General features: G+C 35.9%; 1 protein-coding gene across 50 annotated transcripts in view; it reads right to left on the bottom strand.

Moving 5' to 3' along the window:
- Positions 1-4,795: 4,795 nt before the first annotated feature.
- The window catches only part of LOC125668793 (loricrin-like), a 34,258-nt gene continuing 23,067 nt past the window's right edge, over positions 4,796-15,986 (bottom strand). For 15 of the 50 annotated variants that reach the window (XM_056141572.1, XM_056141589.1, XM_056141648.1 and 12 more), the window contains 10 exons: positions 15,458-15,493; positions 14,078-14,113; positions 12,698-12,733; positions 11,315-11,350; positions 10,469-10,489; positions 10,066-10,101; positions 7,801-7,821; positions 6,931-7,329; positions 6,699-6,810; positions 4,796-5,053 (listed from right to left, as the gene is read on the bottom strand). In XM_056141572.1, coding sequence (XP_055997547.1) covers positions 4,927-5,053; positions 6,699-6,810; positions 6,931-7,329; positions 7,801-7,821; positions 10,066-10,101; positions 10,469-10,489; positions 11,315-11,350; positions 12,698-12,733; positions 14,078-14,113; positions 15,458-15,493 — 860 coding nt within the window. In that variant the 3' untranslated portion in view covers positions 4,796-4,926. The remainder of the gene's footprint in view (positions 5,054-6,698; positions 6,811-6,930; positions 7,330-7,800; positions 7,822-10,065; positions 10,102-10,468; positions 10,490-11,314; positions 11,351-12,697; positions 12,734-14,077; positions 14,114-15,457; positions 15,494-15,986) is intronic. The other 35 variants (XM_056141611.1, XM_056141623.1, XM_056141652.1 and 32 more) reach the window with 21 other exon arrangements.

Here is a 15,986-nt window from a genome sequence, read left to right as displayed (position 1 = left end):
TCAAGTTCAAGTCTACACCCAGTATTTCTTACAAATATACTTCTACTATTGCAACCAAACTTTTTAATTATAAACAAACTTTGCAGTACCTACGAACTTAATCCACCTACGTGTTCTTATACTTCATCTTCTTTCAACTATAGTCCAGCTGAGCATGTCAATACTGGTGATGCTGATATAGCTGAAAATGAGGACATCAAATCACTTATTCTAAAGGTCCTAATTACAGAGAACCTCGGTCTTTCAATTGGCGATAGAACATTATCCCTATTATGAATTTTGTCGACGATTATGCCCGACGATGGGCTAAATATGAAAACGAAAGAATTTGATACATTGTCAGAATAGATTAAAAGTATAAGAGGAATATCGAAATCCCGCATTAGACATTTCAAAACAAAATTTCGTACCATCTATCCGTCTGTGTTTAGTAAACCAGAAGTGATAAAAGAATTAGATAGGTCGACAGGGGATGCTTACTCCTCCTAGACACCTGATCCCACCTCTGGTGTCCAGGGGGTCCGTGTTTGCCCAACTATCTATTTTGTATTGCTTGTAGGAGTTATGAGATTGATCACTGTTCGTTATCTTCACCTTTCATAGGTTACACGAGGACTATGTTTTGGTTCCAGCTTGTAACAACATTGTCTTTGTAAGGCTCATTATTATTACTGTATTTTTAATGAACTAGGCATTAATACCACTTTTGGTAATCGTACTTATACTCTAACTGCCCTTTCAAAAGAGAAACTTCGTTAAAGCTATGCTTCAGTTTTAGACACATTTAATATCCCAGTCAATAGGTAGAATGAATGAAAGGTGAAGATAACGAATATGAGTTACCGTACCTATACTGGATTCCTAAACTACATAAAAACCTTTACAAACAAAGATATATTGCTGGATCCAGTAATTGCTCTACCAAGCCCCTATATTTGCTCCTCGCGAAAATATTAACAGCTGTGAAGTAGAAACATCAAGCGTACTGTGCGACTACATATGCCAGAAGTGGTGTAAATTAAATGTGGATTCTAAAAAAATCTTTAAAAACTTATAGTAAACTTGAAACCGCAAAACTTCTCTCAAATCAACAACATCAAAATGTATGACTTTTCAACACTTTACATGACCATCCCTCACGATGAATTAAAGACTAGACTGTTTGACAGCATAGAAAGTTGCTTCTACAACAAAAATGAAAAACACTAATATTCATATCTAGTGATCAGTCATCCAAAATCACTTTGTTAAACACCATTCCCGTTTGCCACACAGTTGAATTGTCAATTTGCCGTTAAGGTCTGCTTTCAATAAAATATCTAAGTATGAAGCAGAAGTGGACGACTCTGTGGTGTCATTAATTTCGAGCTCACAGGCATATATCGAATCGACATATCAATGAAAGTTATTATTTTTGATAGACAAAACGTCGTCGATATATCTAAATATCGAATTGAAGGCCACAGCAAGATATTTTTTCTTCTCACGTAGAAGTTTTTGAATAAATTCACCTTCATATCAGTATAGAAACAGGTCAGCTAATAAACGAGCATAATTCGTGCCCATGGGAATTCCAACAGACTGTCGGAACAGATTTACAAGTGTCAATTAATTTGTAACTTGGAGAATCGCAAACAAAGACCTCCGCAAATAAAATATAACAGTGTTTTGGGGGGTATTTTTGCAAAATTTGTGATACGCAAAAATAACCCGTTCCAAGGTAGTTATGGTCTTTGTAACGCCTCAGCCATTTATACATATACAGTTTATTTTATTGACCGAAAGTGGTACATGCTACAAATAAGACCAAAACAACGCTGAATACATTATGTCGATAACATATTCACATCTATTAATCCACCAATGACCCGAGAACAGTTGGGGGGAAATTTTTCTCTCAAAAACATAATTCAATTGAAAATTCCTACTTCCCCCTGATGAGGTGTAAAGAATCATGTCTAGCGAGAGAGCAAGTTGATTCCTTAGTAGCAGGAATTTGGAATCAGGGGCAGGCAACCAACAGAATTGTACAATTTAAGTTTACTCCACTATCTGTATGAAAAGTTTTTGTGTTTATCAATTGGAGAGAGACAGTTTTGATTCTTCGAACGATAAATACGTATCCGTTTAATTTACAAATTCTGAGTTGCTTAAATAGGTGCTGTTTTAAAAGCATGAACTAGTCTGATTTTACATTCAAAATACGTATATGATTGTTTTACCTAGCATTCGACTGAATAAAACGATGTTTGTTGAATTAATATATATTTCCAAAAATCCCAATCGGAAATTAACTATCCATTCAGCATATAAAAGAAATGAATAGCCAGAAAAGGATTCATTTCAGAATGAAAAGAATATGTATGGGAATGGTCCGCCGTAAACGTAACCGGAATGGAAAGAAGGGGGAAAATCTACTATATAGCCATTCCCAGGGGGGGGGGGATAGTATATAGCAAATTTTCCGGGGGAAAGATGACTAGGTGGAAAGCCTACTATACAACACCGGGACACGAAGTGCCGCTACACTAGAACGATGCCTCCCTTCTAACCGCTACGCTAGAACGATACCTCATTTCTACCGTTACGCTAGAACGATGCTTCACTTCTGACCGCTATACTAGAACGATACCTCATTTCTACCGTTACGCTAGAACGATGCTTCACTTCTAACCGCTACACTAGAACGATGCCTAACTTCTAACCGCTACACTAGAACGATACCTCCCTTCTAACCGCTACACTAGAATGATGCCTCCATTTTAACCGCTACACTAGAACGATACCTCTCTTCTAACCGCTACACTAGAATGATGCCTCCATTTTAACCGCTACCCTAGAACGATACCTCTCTTCTAACCGCTACACTAGAACGATACCTTCCCTCTAACCGCTACACTAGAACGATGCTTCACTTCTGACCGCTATACTAGAACGATACCTCATTTCTACCGTTACGCTAGAACGATGCTTCACTTCTAACCGCTAAACTAGAACGATACCTTCCCTCTAACCGCTACACTAGAACGATACCTCCCTTCTAACCGCTACACTAGAATGATGCCTCCATTCTAACCGCTACCCTAGAACGATACCTCCCTTCTAACCGCTACACTAGAACGGTGTCTCCATTTTAACCGCTACACTAGAACGATACCTCTCTTCTAACCGCTACAATAGAACGATACCTTCCCTCTAACCGCTACACTAGAACGATACCTCTCTTCTAACCGCTACACTAGAACGATACCTCCCCTCAAACCGCTATACTAGAACGATACCTTACTTCTAACCGCTACTCTAAAACGATTCCTCCCCTCTAACAGCTACACTAGAACGATATCTCCCCTCTAACCGCTACACTAGAACGATGCCTCACTTATAACCGCTACACTAGAACGATACCTCACATCTACTGCTACACTAGAACGATACCTCCCTTCTAACCGCTACACTAGAACGATACCTCCCCTGTAACCGCTACACTAGAACGATACCTCCCCTGTAACCGCTACACTAGAACGATACCTCACTTCTAACTGCTAAACTAGAAGGATACCGCCCCTCTAACCGCTACACTAGAACGATGCCTCACTTTTAACCGCTACACTAGAACGGTACCTTACTTCTAAACGCTACACTAGAACGATACCTCCCCTCTAACCGCTACACTAGAACGATGCCTCACTTTTAATCGGTACACTAGAACGTTATCTTACTTCTAAGCCCCATTATTATAATATAATAAGATTGCTAAAGGTTTGTATTGAGTTCTATGGGAAATGAAACGGTCCTCTCTTCCTTATAGTGACTGTTCCTTTGCAAAGTGCTGGTTAAAGTCATGGTGTCATTTGTGGTTTTCCTCCATAATCGCCGTTCCCCTGGAAATCTGGTCGATCTTTCCCCCTGGGGATCCTACTCTCATAGGTTATACTTATTTCTCAAATATAAACATAGGGAGTAAAAGTCTACTTTATTAGTCCCCTACCCATGAAGTGGAAAGGGACTTCAGGTTTGCGCTCCGTCAGTCTGTTCGTAAGTCTAGTTTTCCACACATTTTTCTCTGTTCTTGCAGACATTTATTTGATATTTGATACGTTGCTTTGCCATATCAAGTTATAAATCAGGTGTGAATTTGGTCCCGGTCCGTTGATTTTTCATTTAGTTATGGCCCTTGGACTTAAAAAATATAGTATGAATTGTTACATGTAGTTTACATCCAACTTTCTTATCTCTGTAGATAAGAGTACTACACTCATTAAAACTTCTAGCATAGTAATACAATAATATAGCTTTAATTATTCATGATCACCTACATGTCACAGTTTATTGACTTGGTTAAAGACCTAAACCTAATTATAAACTTGTCTCTTTTCCTGGTCTACTCGTTGATTTCCAACCATTCCTATCCTGGTTCCCCTATTTTCCCTTTTACCATAACCTATATAATGACCCTGAATATTGTTCTGGTACAATAATTTTTGCAACCGTTAGGGGACTATGTATTGCCATGCAGTACTCTATGAATGCTTGTTTATATTAAGAAATAGATATAAATAATGCTATTTATAAACAATGGAGGATTGTGGTTCTCCGCATTTTTGCCGATCATGCAGATTTTTCTATCCATTGTTTACGCATATCCTATTATAATATAATATGTTATTTAATACTTTTATTTTTCATTTTGGTTTTCCCTTCACACCCACCATGTGTGTCCTTGACATTGAATATACAGTATCTTTCAAATCAAATTATAAAATATCAGTTATCAAAGTACAATGAACAAAAATTGTAAAGTTTAATCTTTTTATTTATAAAAATATTCTGTAACCCATATCAGTCACATATCTTTTTCGTGATATGAAATTCAATAACGAAAATGTTATTGAGGCTTTTTTGTTATTGTTCTACGTTAATGCAAGTTTACAATTCAACGTAGCCTGCAGGATAATTTAATTTCACGTTGGCTGGACAGTTGGGTGTTTGGCAACATTTACCAGCGGCTGGAGGATTCAGTCTACAACTAGATGGGAGGTTCCATTGTACACACCTACAAGTAAAGGTATAAAATGAAGTGATGAAATTAGAAAATTACGCAAAATAATATTATCATCAATAGACTAGAGCTTTGTCAAGCCTTAATATACACATGTACCTAATTGATCTCAAATAGTCGTGAATTGTCTTTTAATAGCAAGCAGAGTACTACATCGCTGATTAATTATCGTAATAAAAATTTTACATTTTGATCCTATCAGTCTGAGGGTCATATTCTGGTGAACCCAGGTTATGATTTTATTTGACCAATCAAATTAACACTTCACGATAAATGAAAGCTAATCGCTCTCTGGACATATTTGTGAGTTATAGATAAGTTTAACTTGAAATTATCAAAACAGATTATCTAGCATCAAAACGGATGATCTAGAATGAGAAAGGACAATGTAGAATTTGTAATAACAGTTGTCGATAATCAAGAAGAGAAACACTGCACGTTTAACATGCGAACTTTTACACATGCGTACAAAGATATGTACATGTATAATATATGTACGCTTCACTAGCACTCGATTCACAAAGCCGCTAATCCTAGCACAGATGGAAAGTCAAAGGATCAATACGGGATATCGCCCTTTATCTTGATCAGGTAAACGGAATAATCCTTAGTCAAATTGAGTTTGTAAAGAACAGCTTAGCAATTAATACAGATACTGAAACTTTCATATTCAAATCTCCCAAAAATTATCTGGAAATTACTGGTTGACTGCAGTATGGGTGGCAGGTATGATCATTTATACTTATTCTACAGCATACATATACATGTATTTGGGAAAACAAAAGGACTGCATTACCTAAAACATTATTACATATCAAAAGACCAGGCATTACCAGCCGTCTCTATTACACCATTAGAAATCTAGGAAGTTCCAATGACAAGCACTTTTGGTCGACTGTTTGCACCTCTCGAAAACAAATATTCCAAAATGCTTACTGCACATGCAAAGTGAAGATAACGAACAGTGATCAATCTCATAACTCCTACAAGCAATACAAATAGATAGTTCGGCAAACACGGACCCCTGGACACACCAGAGGTGGGATCAGGTGCCTAGGAGGAGTAAGCATCCCCTGTTGACCGGTCACACCCGCCAAGAGCCCCATATCCTGACCAGGTAAACGGAGTTATCCGCAGTCAAATCAGTGTGCACATCTAAAAGATATGCCCAAATCATATGAAAAAATAAGTCGTATTGCCACCTCTTAGAATGTAAGAGGAGCTCAGATGATAAAAACGTGTGACAGATGGACGGACATGGATATCAACAAAATGCACGAATTTACCTAACAAAGTGCAGAATTGTTGTACTATATCCCGTGGGAATCCGGGTTAGAATAGGTCCTCAGTACCCCACCCCCGGGGATCCGTGTTAGAATTGGTCCTCAGTACCCCCTTGCTTGTCGTAAGAAGCGACTAAATGGGGCGGTCCTTCGGATGAAATCGCAAAAACCGAGGTCCCGTGTCACTGCAGGTGTGGCACTATAAAGATCCCTCCCTGCTCAATGGCCATAAGCGCCTAGCATAGGTCTAAATTTTGCAGCCCTTCGCCGGCAGTGGTGACTCCTCCATATGAGTGAAATACTCTCGAGAGGGACGTAAAACAATATGCAATCAATCAATCAAGTAACAAACTCACAGTCCTTTGCATGAATATTGTCCGCTTGTGGCATCTACACATGTACATTGGTATGTGCATCCATCCTTCCATGTCTGCCCCTGTTGATAAACCTGATTCTTGTATACACAACCTGCAAAATGTATAACATAATGTCAGCAACCTATAAATGTTTAGATATCATGAATATCAAATTCATTTTTCCTTATTGTTAACAACCACATGTGCATCGCACTGCAATACTTTAATATACCTGTGGATGTATGTGTTCCTCCACTACCTCCGGTGCCTCCAGTCATCGTTCCGGTCCCCCCAGTTCCGGTACCTCCTGGATAATATACTCCGGTACCACCACTCCCGGTGCCCCCAGTCATCGTCCCGGTGCCACCACTTCCTGTACCTCCTGGGTAGTACACTCCGGTGCCTCCACTTCCGGTGCCCCCAGTCATCGTTCCGGTACCACCACTTCCTGTACCTCCTGGGTAGTACACTCCGGTGCCCCCACTTCCGGTGCCGCCAGTCATTGTTCCACTGCCTCCACACTGTCCACAGTAAGCTGGGCAGTTCTGCGTCACCCAGCTGGTATATGTTGGGTCGGAGCAGACACCCTTGCCATAGTTAGCACAATTGGAAAGTTTATCAGAGCACGCACCTTCATTAAGAGCAATATATGTAGATATTATTCTTTGTACGTTTAATGAAATATATGCAGACGTTCTGCCCAAAAGCAGAAAAAATATTTTTTTAATAGAATATCGTACCATTTGTACCATCACCGGCACATAAATTGCAGTGTTTGCTACAGCTGTTGTGCGCAAATGCTGTGTAAGCAATATTTGTGCAAAACCTTCTTCCATACTGAGCACAATTCACTTTATCCATGCAAGATCCTGAATAAGAATCACTTACAAGCAAAGCAGCAATAATGCAATTTGCAATTCAAAACCCCACAGCAAATTAAAAGCCATGTGAGCTGAAAAAGCATTTCAAGCAAAGCAATGAACAAAATCAGTTTAGAGTAAAGTGATATTTCTAAATAAAATTATCGATTAAGATTTAATTTGAAAAAGAAGAGATCCATTCCATGCTCTACAACGAAATTATCTGGGAGACTAATCTTTACCTGTTCCTGTCATGGTTCCTCCTAAAATGGACAAAATGACAGTGAAGCACAAAACATAGTTTCTTTTTGTTATTTCATAACCACTAAATAAAGTTTGTACCACCAAAAGCAGCACTAGTGGTACTTTAGCCATGAGATTATTTTAGATGTAAATTTTTCTTAAATCTTTGATGACGCTTGTTCATTCTTGAGCGTGAAAATCTGCATTACCCATCGTTAGCTTGCATTTACAAACCAAGCCAGAGCACAAAGTAATGTCCTTGCAAAGACAGGTTTTAAAAAACCTGTATAACAATGTAGTTCAAAATCACTTCTGATATATGAACTATTCTGCTTGCAGTTCCCATAACCTAGAGAGAAACACTTCTCGAAGCAAGCTCCCCTCTGACTAAAAAGACGTTTTCGGGACCTCTTTTGATACGAATTGAAAATATGTTCCATTCTACTGCTTTCTTAATCATATATGCACCAGATAAAAATTGGTATTGGTGCTTCACGCGCATGATCCCAGAACTGAAGACAATTCAAGTGCCGTTCAAAGGAAGTATATTTATGTGTACCTAAAGGACTAAAGGTGCGGTAGCAGCCATTTCTGACATTGAAATTTTTAAAAAAAGCAAAATATCAAAATAGAATAATTGTTTTTTTAAAATCTTATTTTTCTCATCTTTTCAGCGTGCCATAAGTCGGTGTTTATGGTCTCGTGCTAATTGACCGCAATTATGCTAATTTACATGAAGGCAAATACGCTATTTCACCAAAAAGGGGGTGGCTGGTTCTCCATTTTTTTTATATGTCATGCTCACAAGATATATCGAGTGCAAAAGATTTTAAAATATGTCCTTAAAATACCACCGTAATTTTTCACCATTTAACATTATACTAGAGTATATGTCGATCAAGTATATTTTTATTTGTTGTATTAAAGAATAGGTAAACAATCTAGTAATAAATGGTCATCAAGCCTTTTCAAAGCAACACATTTAATGTAGTCCTATCTGATACATCCACATAATGTACAGATGAAACCGTGTTCAAGATGGCGTCATGTAGTTAACTTCAGGTACACAGAACATGTCATTATCCCCCAAAAGTTTTCGTGAAAAGAAAATTAAAAATTAAAGCTCCTAGATTTTCTTTAAAGGGAATCAACAAACGAAAAAGATCCGAGAAAAAATCCTGCATTTTAAAAACGTTGCTTTCTTGATTTAAAATTTAATCCTACGGGCAATACACAATACATGCCTTAGCATACAACAAGAAACAAAAGACAAATTGTCAAGAAAGCTCTATGTCAAAAGATGTATGAAATAATTGATTGACGAAATGTGTATCTAAAGAAAACGGTAGGTCACCTGGCAAAATCTCATGAACTGTAATTTTGTTTTTGAGCAAAGGAAAATTACTTTTTTCCTTCAAAATAACTGTAAAAAGATTATTGATTTTGAAGGAATCGAACATTTAACAGTGTTTAATACACTAATATCTATTGCTCGCCATAAAAACATTGTATCACATTTTTTATGTCAAACGTCACTGGAGCATGTGCAGTAGGGGATCTAAGGGGGGGGATCTAGGGGGGGGGGGGGTTACAGGGGTTGTACCACCTTTGGTTGAAAATGTCAACATAAATACAAACTTGGGTTGCACATCCCCTTCCTAACTTTTCTTGATCCACCCAAGAGATGTATGAACATATATATTGTGTAAACAGACGAATGGATACATGTTCCGATTACCTAATGTTGAGGATTCTTGTCCCGTTACTCGACCCGGGGACCTCAAAATCTGCATGTACATATACCCACCAATCCAATAGAAAATAATACATAAAGGATAAATAATTCATAAGTCGTTCTGAATAGTCAGTTTCTACTTTCTGTAAGCTTTTGAGATATTAAACAACTTTTAAATGCTAAAAATATATGTAAAGGTTCGCAACAAGTTCTTCTAAGCAAACAGGGGCTACGCAATTCGAGATCGATTCACGGGGTATAAACAAGTTTACCGAAGAAATTTCTGCGAATATCTCATCAGGCTAATGTAGCTCTACTTGTGTCTTTCATCCAAATCACATGCCCTCAGTTTTATTAGTCGTATTCTACTGTTAATGTCACCGGACCCGAACTTTTACTAAAATTAATAGCCTTGCAGGAGGTCATCTTTTATTTTATTTTTATTTATTATTTTCTCACGTTTATTAGTAAAGGTTTGGTTTACACAAGCTGTTTATTTCTATGAATATCAAGCAATGCGTTATCATACCTGTACCTCCTGTTCCAATTACCCCGCCTGATCCTCCTATAAATGATTGTTATTAACATTGACAGTGTGTGTAAACACAAATATACACTATATCTAATAATATCATTACATATTATTATTTAAAGTTCATAGGGAGAATGAAATGCTTTAGTTTTTAATTAAAGTTTCCATATAAAAGTGGGATGGATATACCCGGAATTTACTTCTTTTCCGGAATTGTGTATTCCTTTCACTTTAGGCTGTATCGATTCTATCGTTAAATATACTTAGACTTAAACGGAGTGTGATGAAAAAGACACATTACACGAGAATAACTGCAGAAAATAAAAATGATGGGCACAAACCATGAACCTTGATCTAGAACATTGATAAGATAGTGTAGAAGTTTGAACAGTAGTCTTACCTGTTCCTGTAATGGTTCCTCCTGAAATAAATAAAAATGATATTTAAGCACAAAATGTACAACTCGTATACACATTAAATTGATTTGATTCATGGGGATCGCTATTTCCCCACCTTCCCCAAGCAAACAGAACAATGGATTTTACTTAAAGTTTGTATGATGAAGAGCAGCATTAATTATAGCCTGGTGCAGAACATGCCTATTCAGATCTAGGCGTTAAACAAATTTTCCAACTTCTATTGTGAACCAGCTCTTGTACCGGATGGTCATGGTGTGAACAAATTAGCCTACATTCGCGGGCCACAGAACAATACTAGAATGATTATAATGATTTTAAGAAGCTTGTATACCAATCCTGTTCAAACATAACTCTTCCGACATATTAAGCAATTTTGTTACAATGACCATAACCTAAAGAGATATACTCCTCAAAGCAAACTTCTAACGAAGAGGGCGATATCGAAAACATTGTAAACAAGTCCAATATTTAAGACCATGTATGCAACAAGAATCAAAGGTAGTTTCATTTTTCATTGTAATTTGGCGACAACCATGATTTCCTCTTCCATTATGATTTATTCATTTCATTTTATTGAATCCATTTACTTTCAGGCTTATGATAAGAAAGAAACGTTGATTGACCGAGCATGTTTTATTACCGAAGAATTCATTTAAAATATCAGAAAGCCTTTCCAAGCAATTTATGTAATTATATAAGTACTCCTGTCATATGTGATCCAACTACATAACTTTGCAGTTGAATTTTTATTTTCTCACGTTATTTAAAAGGTTTGGTTAAACACATGCTGTTTATTGCTATGCGTATCAAGCAACAAGTTATTATACCTGTACCTCCTGTTCCAGTTATCACGCCTGGTACTCCTAGAAATGATTGTTATTGACATTGACAGTGTGTGTAAATACAAATAAACACTATATCTAATAACAATATCATCTTTAGAATAAGAGTTCATAGGGAGAATAAAATGCTTTTTTCAAAAGTTTGCATGGGAAAAGTGGAATGAATAACCCCGGAATTTACTTCTTTTCCGGAATATTCCTTTCACTTTAGGCTGTAACTCCTAACACGAAGAGTTCCATTTCGTTTTTATTTTTAGGAATGTTAAAATCATGACATTAGACATATTTCCAAAGTCGTTACATATCTAGGAGCTATATCCATGTTACGTGAAATGCCAAAATTCTATAGGGTTGAATACTATTAAGGAAACAATCATGATATGCAATAGCTCATGATTATTTTACCCATGGAAAGTTTTAAGGAATCCACTGGGGCTGGTTGGTCTGTCTGTAGGTTTTTCGTAAGAAGAAAATCAATTTATCAGTCAATGGTGTTTTAAATTACAATACGCATCTGAGTGGTATATTACCATAATACAGAATCATAACGATCGCTATTTCTGTAACTACCCCCAAGCCAACAGGACCATGGATTTTACTTTAAGTTTGTATGATGAAGATAACCTTGGTGCAGAACAAACGTTTTTATACCTAGGCGTTAAACATATAAAACTTACAACCTGTATTGCAAACCCACTCTAGTACTGAGGGTCATGTGAACTAAACCTTACAGTTGTTTTAGTCTGCATTTGCAGGCTACAGCATAATCATAATATAGGATTATTTTTAAAAGCCTGCATACCAATGCTGTTCATAAATCATTTTTCAGACATATTAACCAATTTTGCTTGCAGTATTCATAACCTAGAGAGCTTTTTTTTTTTTCAAAGCAAGCTTTCCTTTTCTTACGAAGAGGAAGATATATGTGTCCTTATTCGAAACCATCGCAAATGAATAGCATTTTATTCACTTTAAAACCGCACAAGCAACAAGAATCAATAGTATTGGTTCATTTTTCTTTGCAATTTGGCAACAACTGTGATTTCTTTAAATCCTCCTTTATTGATTTATTTATTTCATTTTAATCAATACATTTATTTTTCAGACTTATGGTAAGAAAGAGACGTTGGTAGATCGAGCAAATTATATTTTATTTACCGAAGAATTCATTTATAGTCTATAATGATAAACTATCGCCAAGTTTTTACCGATCAATGTTATTATATAAGTACTCCGGTCATACAACCATATACATGATCTACCTGTAAAACTTTACAGATTGAAGATTTATTTTCCCACGTAATCAGTAAAGATTTAGTTTACACAAGCTGTTTATTGCTATGAGTATCAAACAATGAGTTATTATACCTGTACCTCCTGTTCCAGTTAGCATGCCTGATCCTCCTAGAAATGATTGTTATTGACATTGACAGTGTGTGTAAATACAAATAAACACTATATCTAATAACAATATCATCTTTAGAATAAGAGTTCATAGGGAGAATAAAATGCTTTTTTCAAAAGTTTGCATGGGAAAAGTGGAATGAATAACCCCGGAATTTACTTCTTTTCCGGAATATTCCTTTCACTTTAGGCTGTAACTCCTAACACGAAGAGTTCCATTTCGTTTTTATTTTTAGGAATGTTAAAATCATGACATTAGACATATTTCCAAAGTCGTTACATATCTAGGAGCTATATCCATGTTACGTGAAATGCCAAAATTCTATAGGGTTGAATACTATTAAGGAAACAATCATGATATGCAATAGCTCATGATTATTTTACCCATGGAAAGTTTTAAGGAATCCACTGGGGCTGGTTGGTCTGTCTGTAGGTTTTTCGTAAGAAGAAAATCAATTTATCAGTCAATGGTGTTTTAAATTACAATACGCATCTGAGTGGTATATTACCATAATACAGAATCATAACGATCGCTATTTCTGTAACTACCCCCAAGCCAACAGGACCATGGATTTTACTTTAAGTTTGTATGATGAAGATAACCTTGGTGCAGAACAAACGTTTTTATACCTAGGCGTTAAACATATAAAACTTACAACCTGTATTGCAAACCCACTCTAGTACTGAGGGTCATGTGAACTAAACCTTATAGTTGTTTTAGTCTGCATTTGAAGGCTACAGCATAATCATAATATAGGATTATTTTTAAAAGCCTGCATACCAATGCTGTTCATAAATCATTTTTCAGACATATTAACCAATTTTGCTTGCAGTATTCATAACCTAGAGAGCTTTTTGTTTCAAAGCAAGCTCTCCTTTTCTAACGAAGAGGAAGATATATGTGTCCTTATTCGAAACCATCGCAAATGAATAGCATTTTATTCACTTTAAAACCGCACAAGAAACAAGAATCAATAGTATTGGTTCATTTTTCTTTGCAATTTGGCAACAACTGTGATTTCTTTAAATCCTCCTTTATTGATTTATTTATTTCATTTTAATCAATACATTTATTTTTCAGACTTATGGTAAGAAAGAGACGTTGGTAGATCGAGCAAATTATATTTTATTTACCGAAGAATTCATATATAGTCTATAACGATACACTATCACCAAGATTTTACCGATCAATGTTATTATATAAGTACTCCGGTCATACAACCATGTACATGATCTACCTGTAAAACTTTACAGATTGAAGTTTTATTTTCCCACGTAATCAGTAAAGGTTTAGTTTACACAAGCTGTTTATTGTTATGAGTATCAAACAATGAGTTATTATACCTGTACCTCCTGTTCCAGTTAGCATGCCTGATCCTCCTAGAAATGATTGTTATTGACATTGACAGTGTGTGTAAATACAAATAAACACTATATCTAATAACAATATCATCTTTAGAATAAGAGTTCATAGGGAGAATAAAATGCTTTTTTCAAAAGTTTGCATGGGAAAAGTGGAATGAATAACCCCGGAATTTACTTCTTTTCCGGAATATTCCTTTCACTTTAGGCTGTAACTCCTAACACGAAGAGTTCCATTTCGTTTTTATTTTTAGGAATGTTAAAATCATGACATTAGACATATTTCCAAAGTCGTTACATATCTAGGAGCTATATCCATGTTACGTGAAATGCCAAAATTCTATAGGGTTGAATACTATTAAGGAAACAATCATGATATGCAATAGCTCATGATTATTTTACCCATGGAAAGTTTTAAGGAATCCACTGGGGCTGGTTGGTCTGTCTGTAGGTTTTTCGTAAGAAGAAAATCAATTTATCAGTCAATGGTGTTTTAAATTACAATACGCATCTGAGTGGTATATTACCATAATACAGAATCATAACGATCGCTATTTCTGTAACTACCCCCAAGCCAACAGGACCATGGATTTTACTTTAAGTTTGTATGATGAAGATAACCTTGGTGCAGAACAAACGTTTTTATACCTAGGCGTTAAACATATAAAACTTACAACCTGTATTGCAAACCCACTCTAGTACTGAGGGTCATGTGAACTAAACCTTATAGTTGTTTTAGTCTGCATTTGAAGGCTACAGCATAATCATAATATAGGATTATTTTTAAAAGCCTGCATACCAATGCTGTTCATAAATCATTTTTCAGACATATTAACCAATTTTGCTTGCAGTATTCATAACCTAGAGAGCTTTTTGTTTCAAAGCAAGCTCTCCTTTTCTAACGAAGAGGAAGATATATGTGTCCTTATTCGAAACCATCGCAAATGAATAGCATTTTATTCACTTTAAAACCGCACAAGAAACAAGAATCAATAGTATTGGTTCATTTTTCTTTGCAATTTGGCAACAACTGTGATTTCTTTAAATCCTCCTTTATTGATTTATTTATTTCATTTTAATCAATACATTTATTTTTCAGACTTATGGTAAGAAAGAGACGTTGGTAGATCGAGCAAATTATATTTTATTTACCGAAGAATTCATATATAGTCTATAACGATACACTATCACCAAGATTTTACCGATCAATGTTATTATATAAGTACTCCGGTCATACAACCATGTACATGATCTACCTGTAAAACTTTACAGATTGAAGTTTTATTTTCCCACGTAATCAGTAAAGGTTTAGTTTACACAAGCTGTTTATTGCTATGAGTATCAAACAATGAGTTATTATACCTGTACCTCCTGTTCCAGTTAGCATGCCTGATCCTCCTAGAAATGATTGTTATTGACATTGACAGTGTGTGTAAATACAAATAAACACTATATCTAATAACAATATCATCTTTAGAATAAGAGTTCATAGGGAGAATAAAATGCTTTTTTCAAAAGTTTGCATGGGAAAAGTGGAATGAATAACCCCGGAATTTACTTCTTTTCCGGAATATTCCTTTCACTTTAGGCTGTAACTCCTAACACGAAGAGTTCCATTTCGTTTTTATTTTTAGGAATGTTAAAATCATGACATTAGACATATTTCCAAAGTCGTTACATATCTAGGAGCTATATCCATGTTACGTGAAATGCCAAAATTCTATAGGGTTGAATACTATTAAGGAAACAATCATGATATGCAATAGCTCATGATTATTTTACCCATGGAAAGTTTTAAGGAATCCACTGGGGCTGGTTGGTCTGTCTGTAGGTTTTTCGTAAGAAGAAAATCAATTTATCAGTCAATGGTGTTTTAAATTACAATACGCAT

This window comes from Ostrea edulis, chromosome 1 (assembly GCF_947568905.1).
Source record: "Ostrea edulis chromosome 1, xbOstEdul1.1, whole genome shotgun sequence".
Lineage (NCBI taxonomy): Eukaryota > Metazoa > Mollusca > Bivalvia > Ostreida > Ostreidae > Ostrea > Ostrea edulis.
Note: the sequence above shows the minus strand (reverse complement) of the source record. Positions and strands in the feature narration are given on the sequence as shown.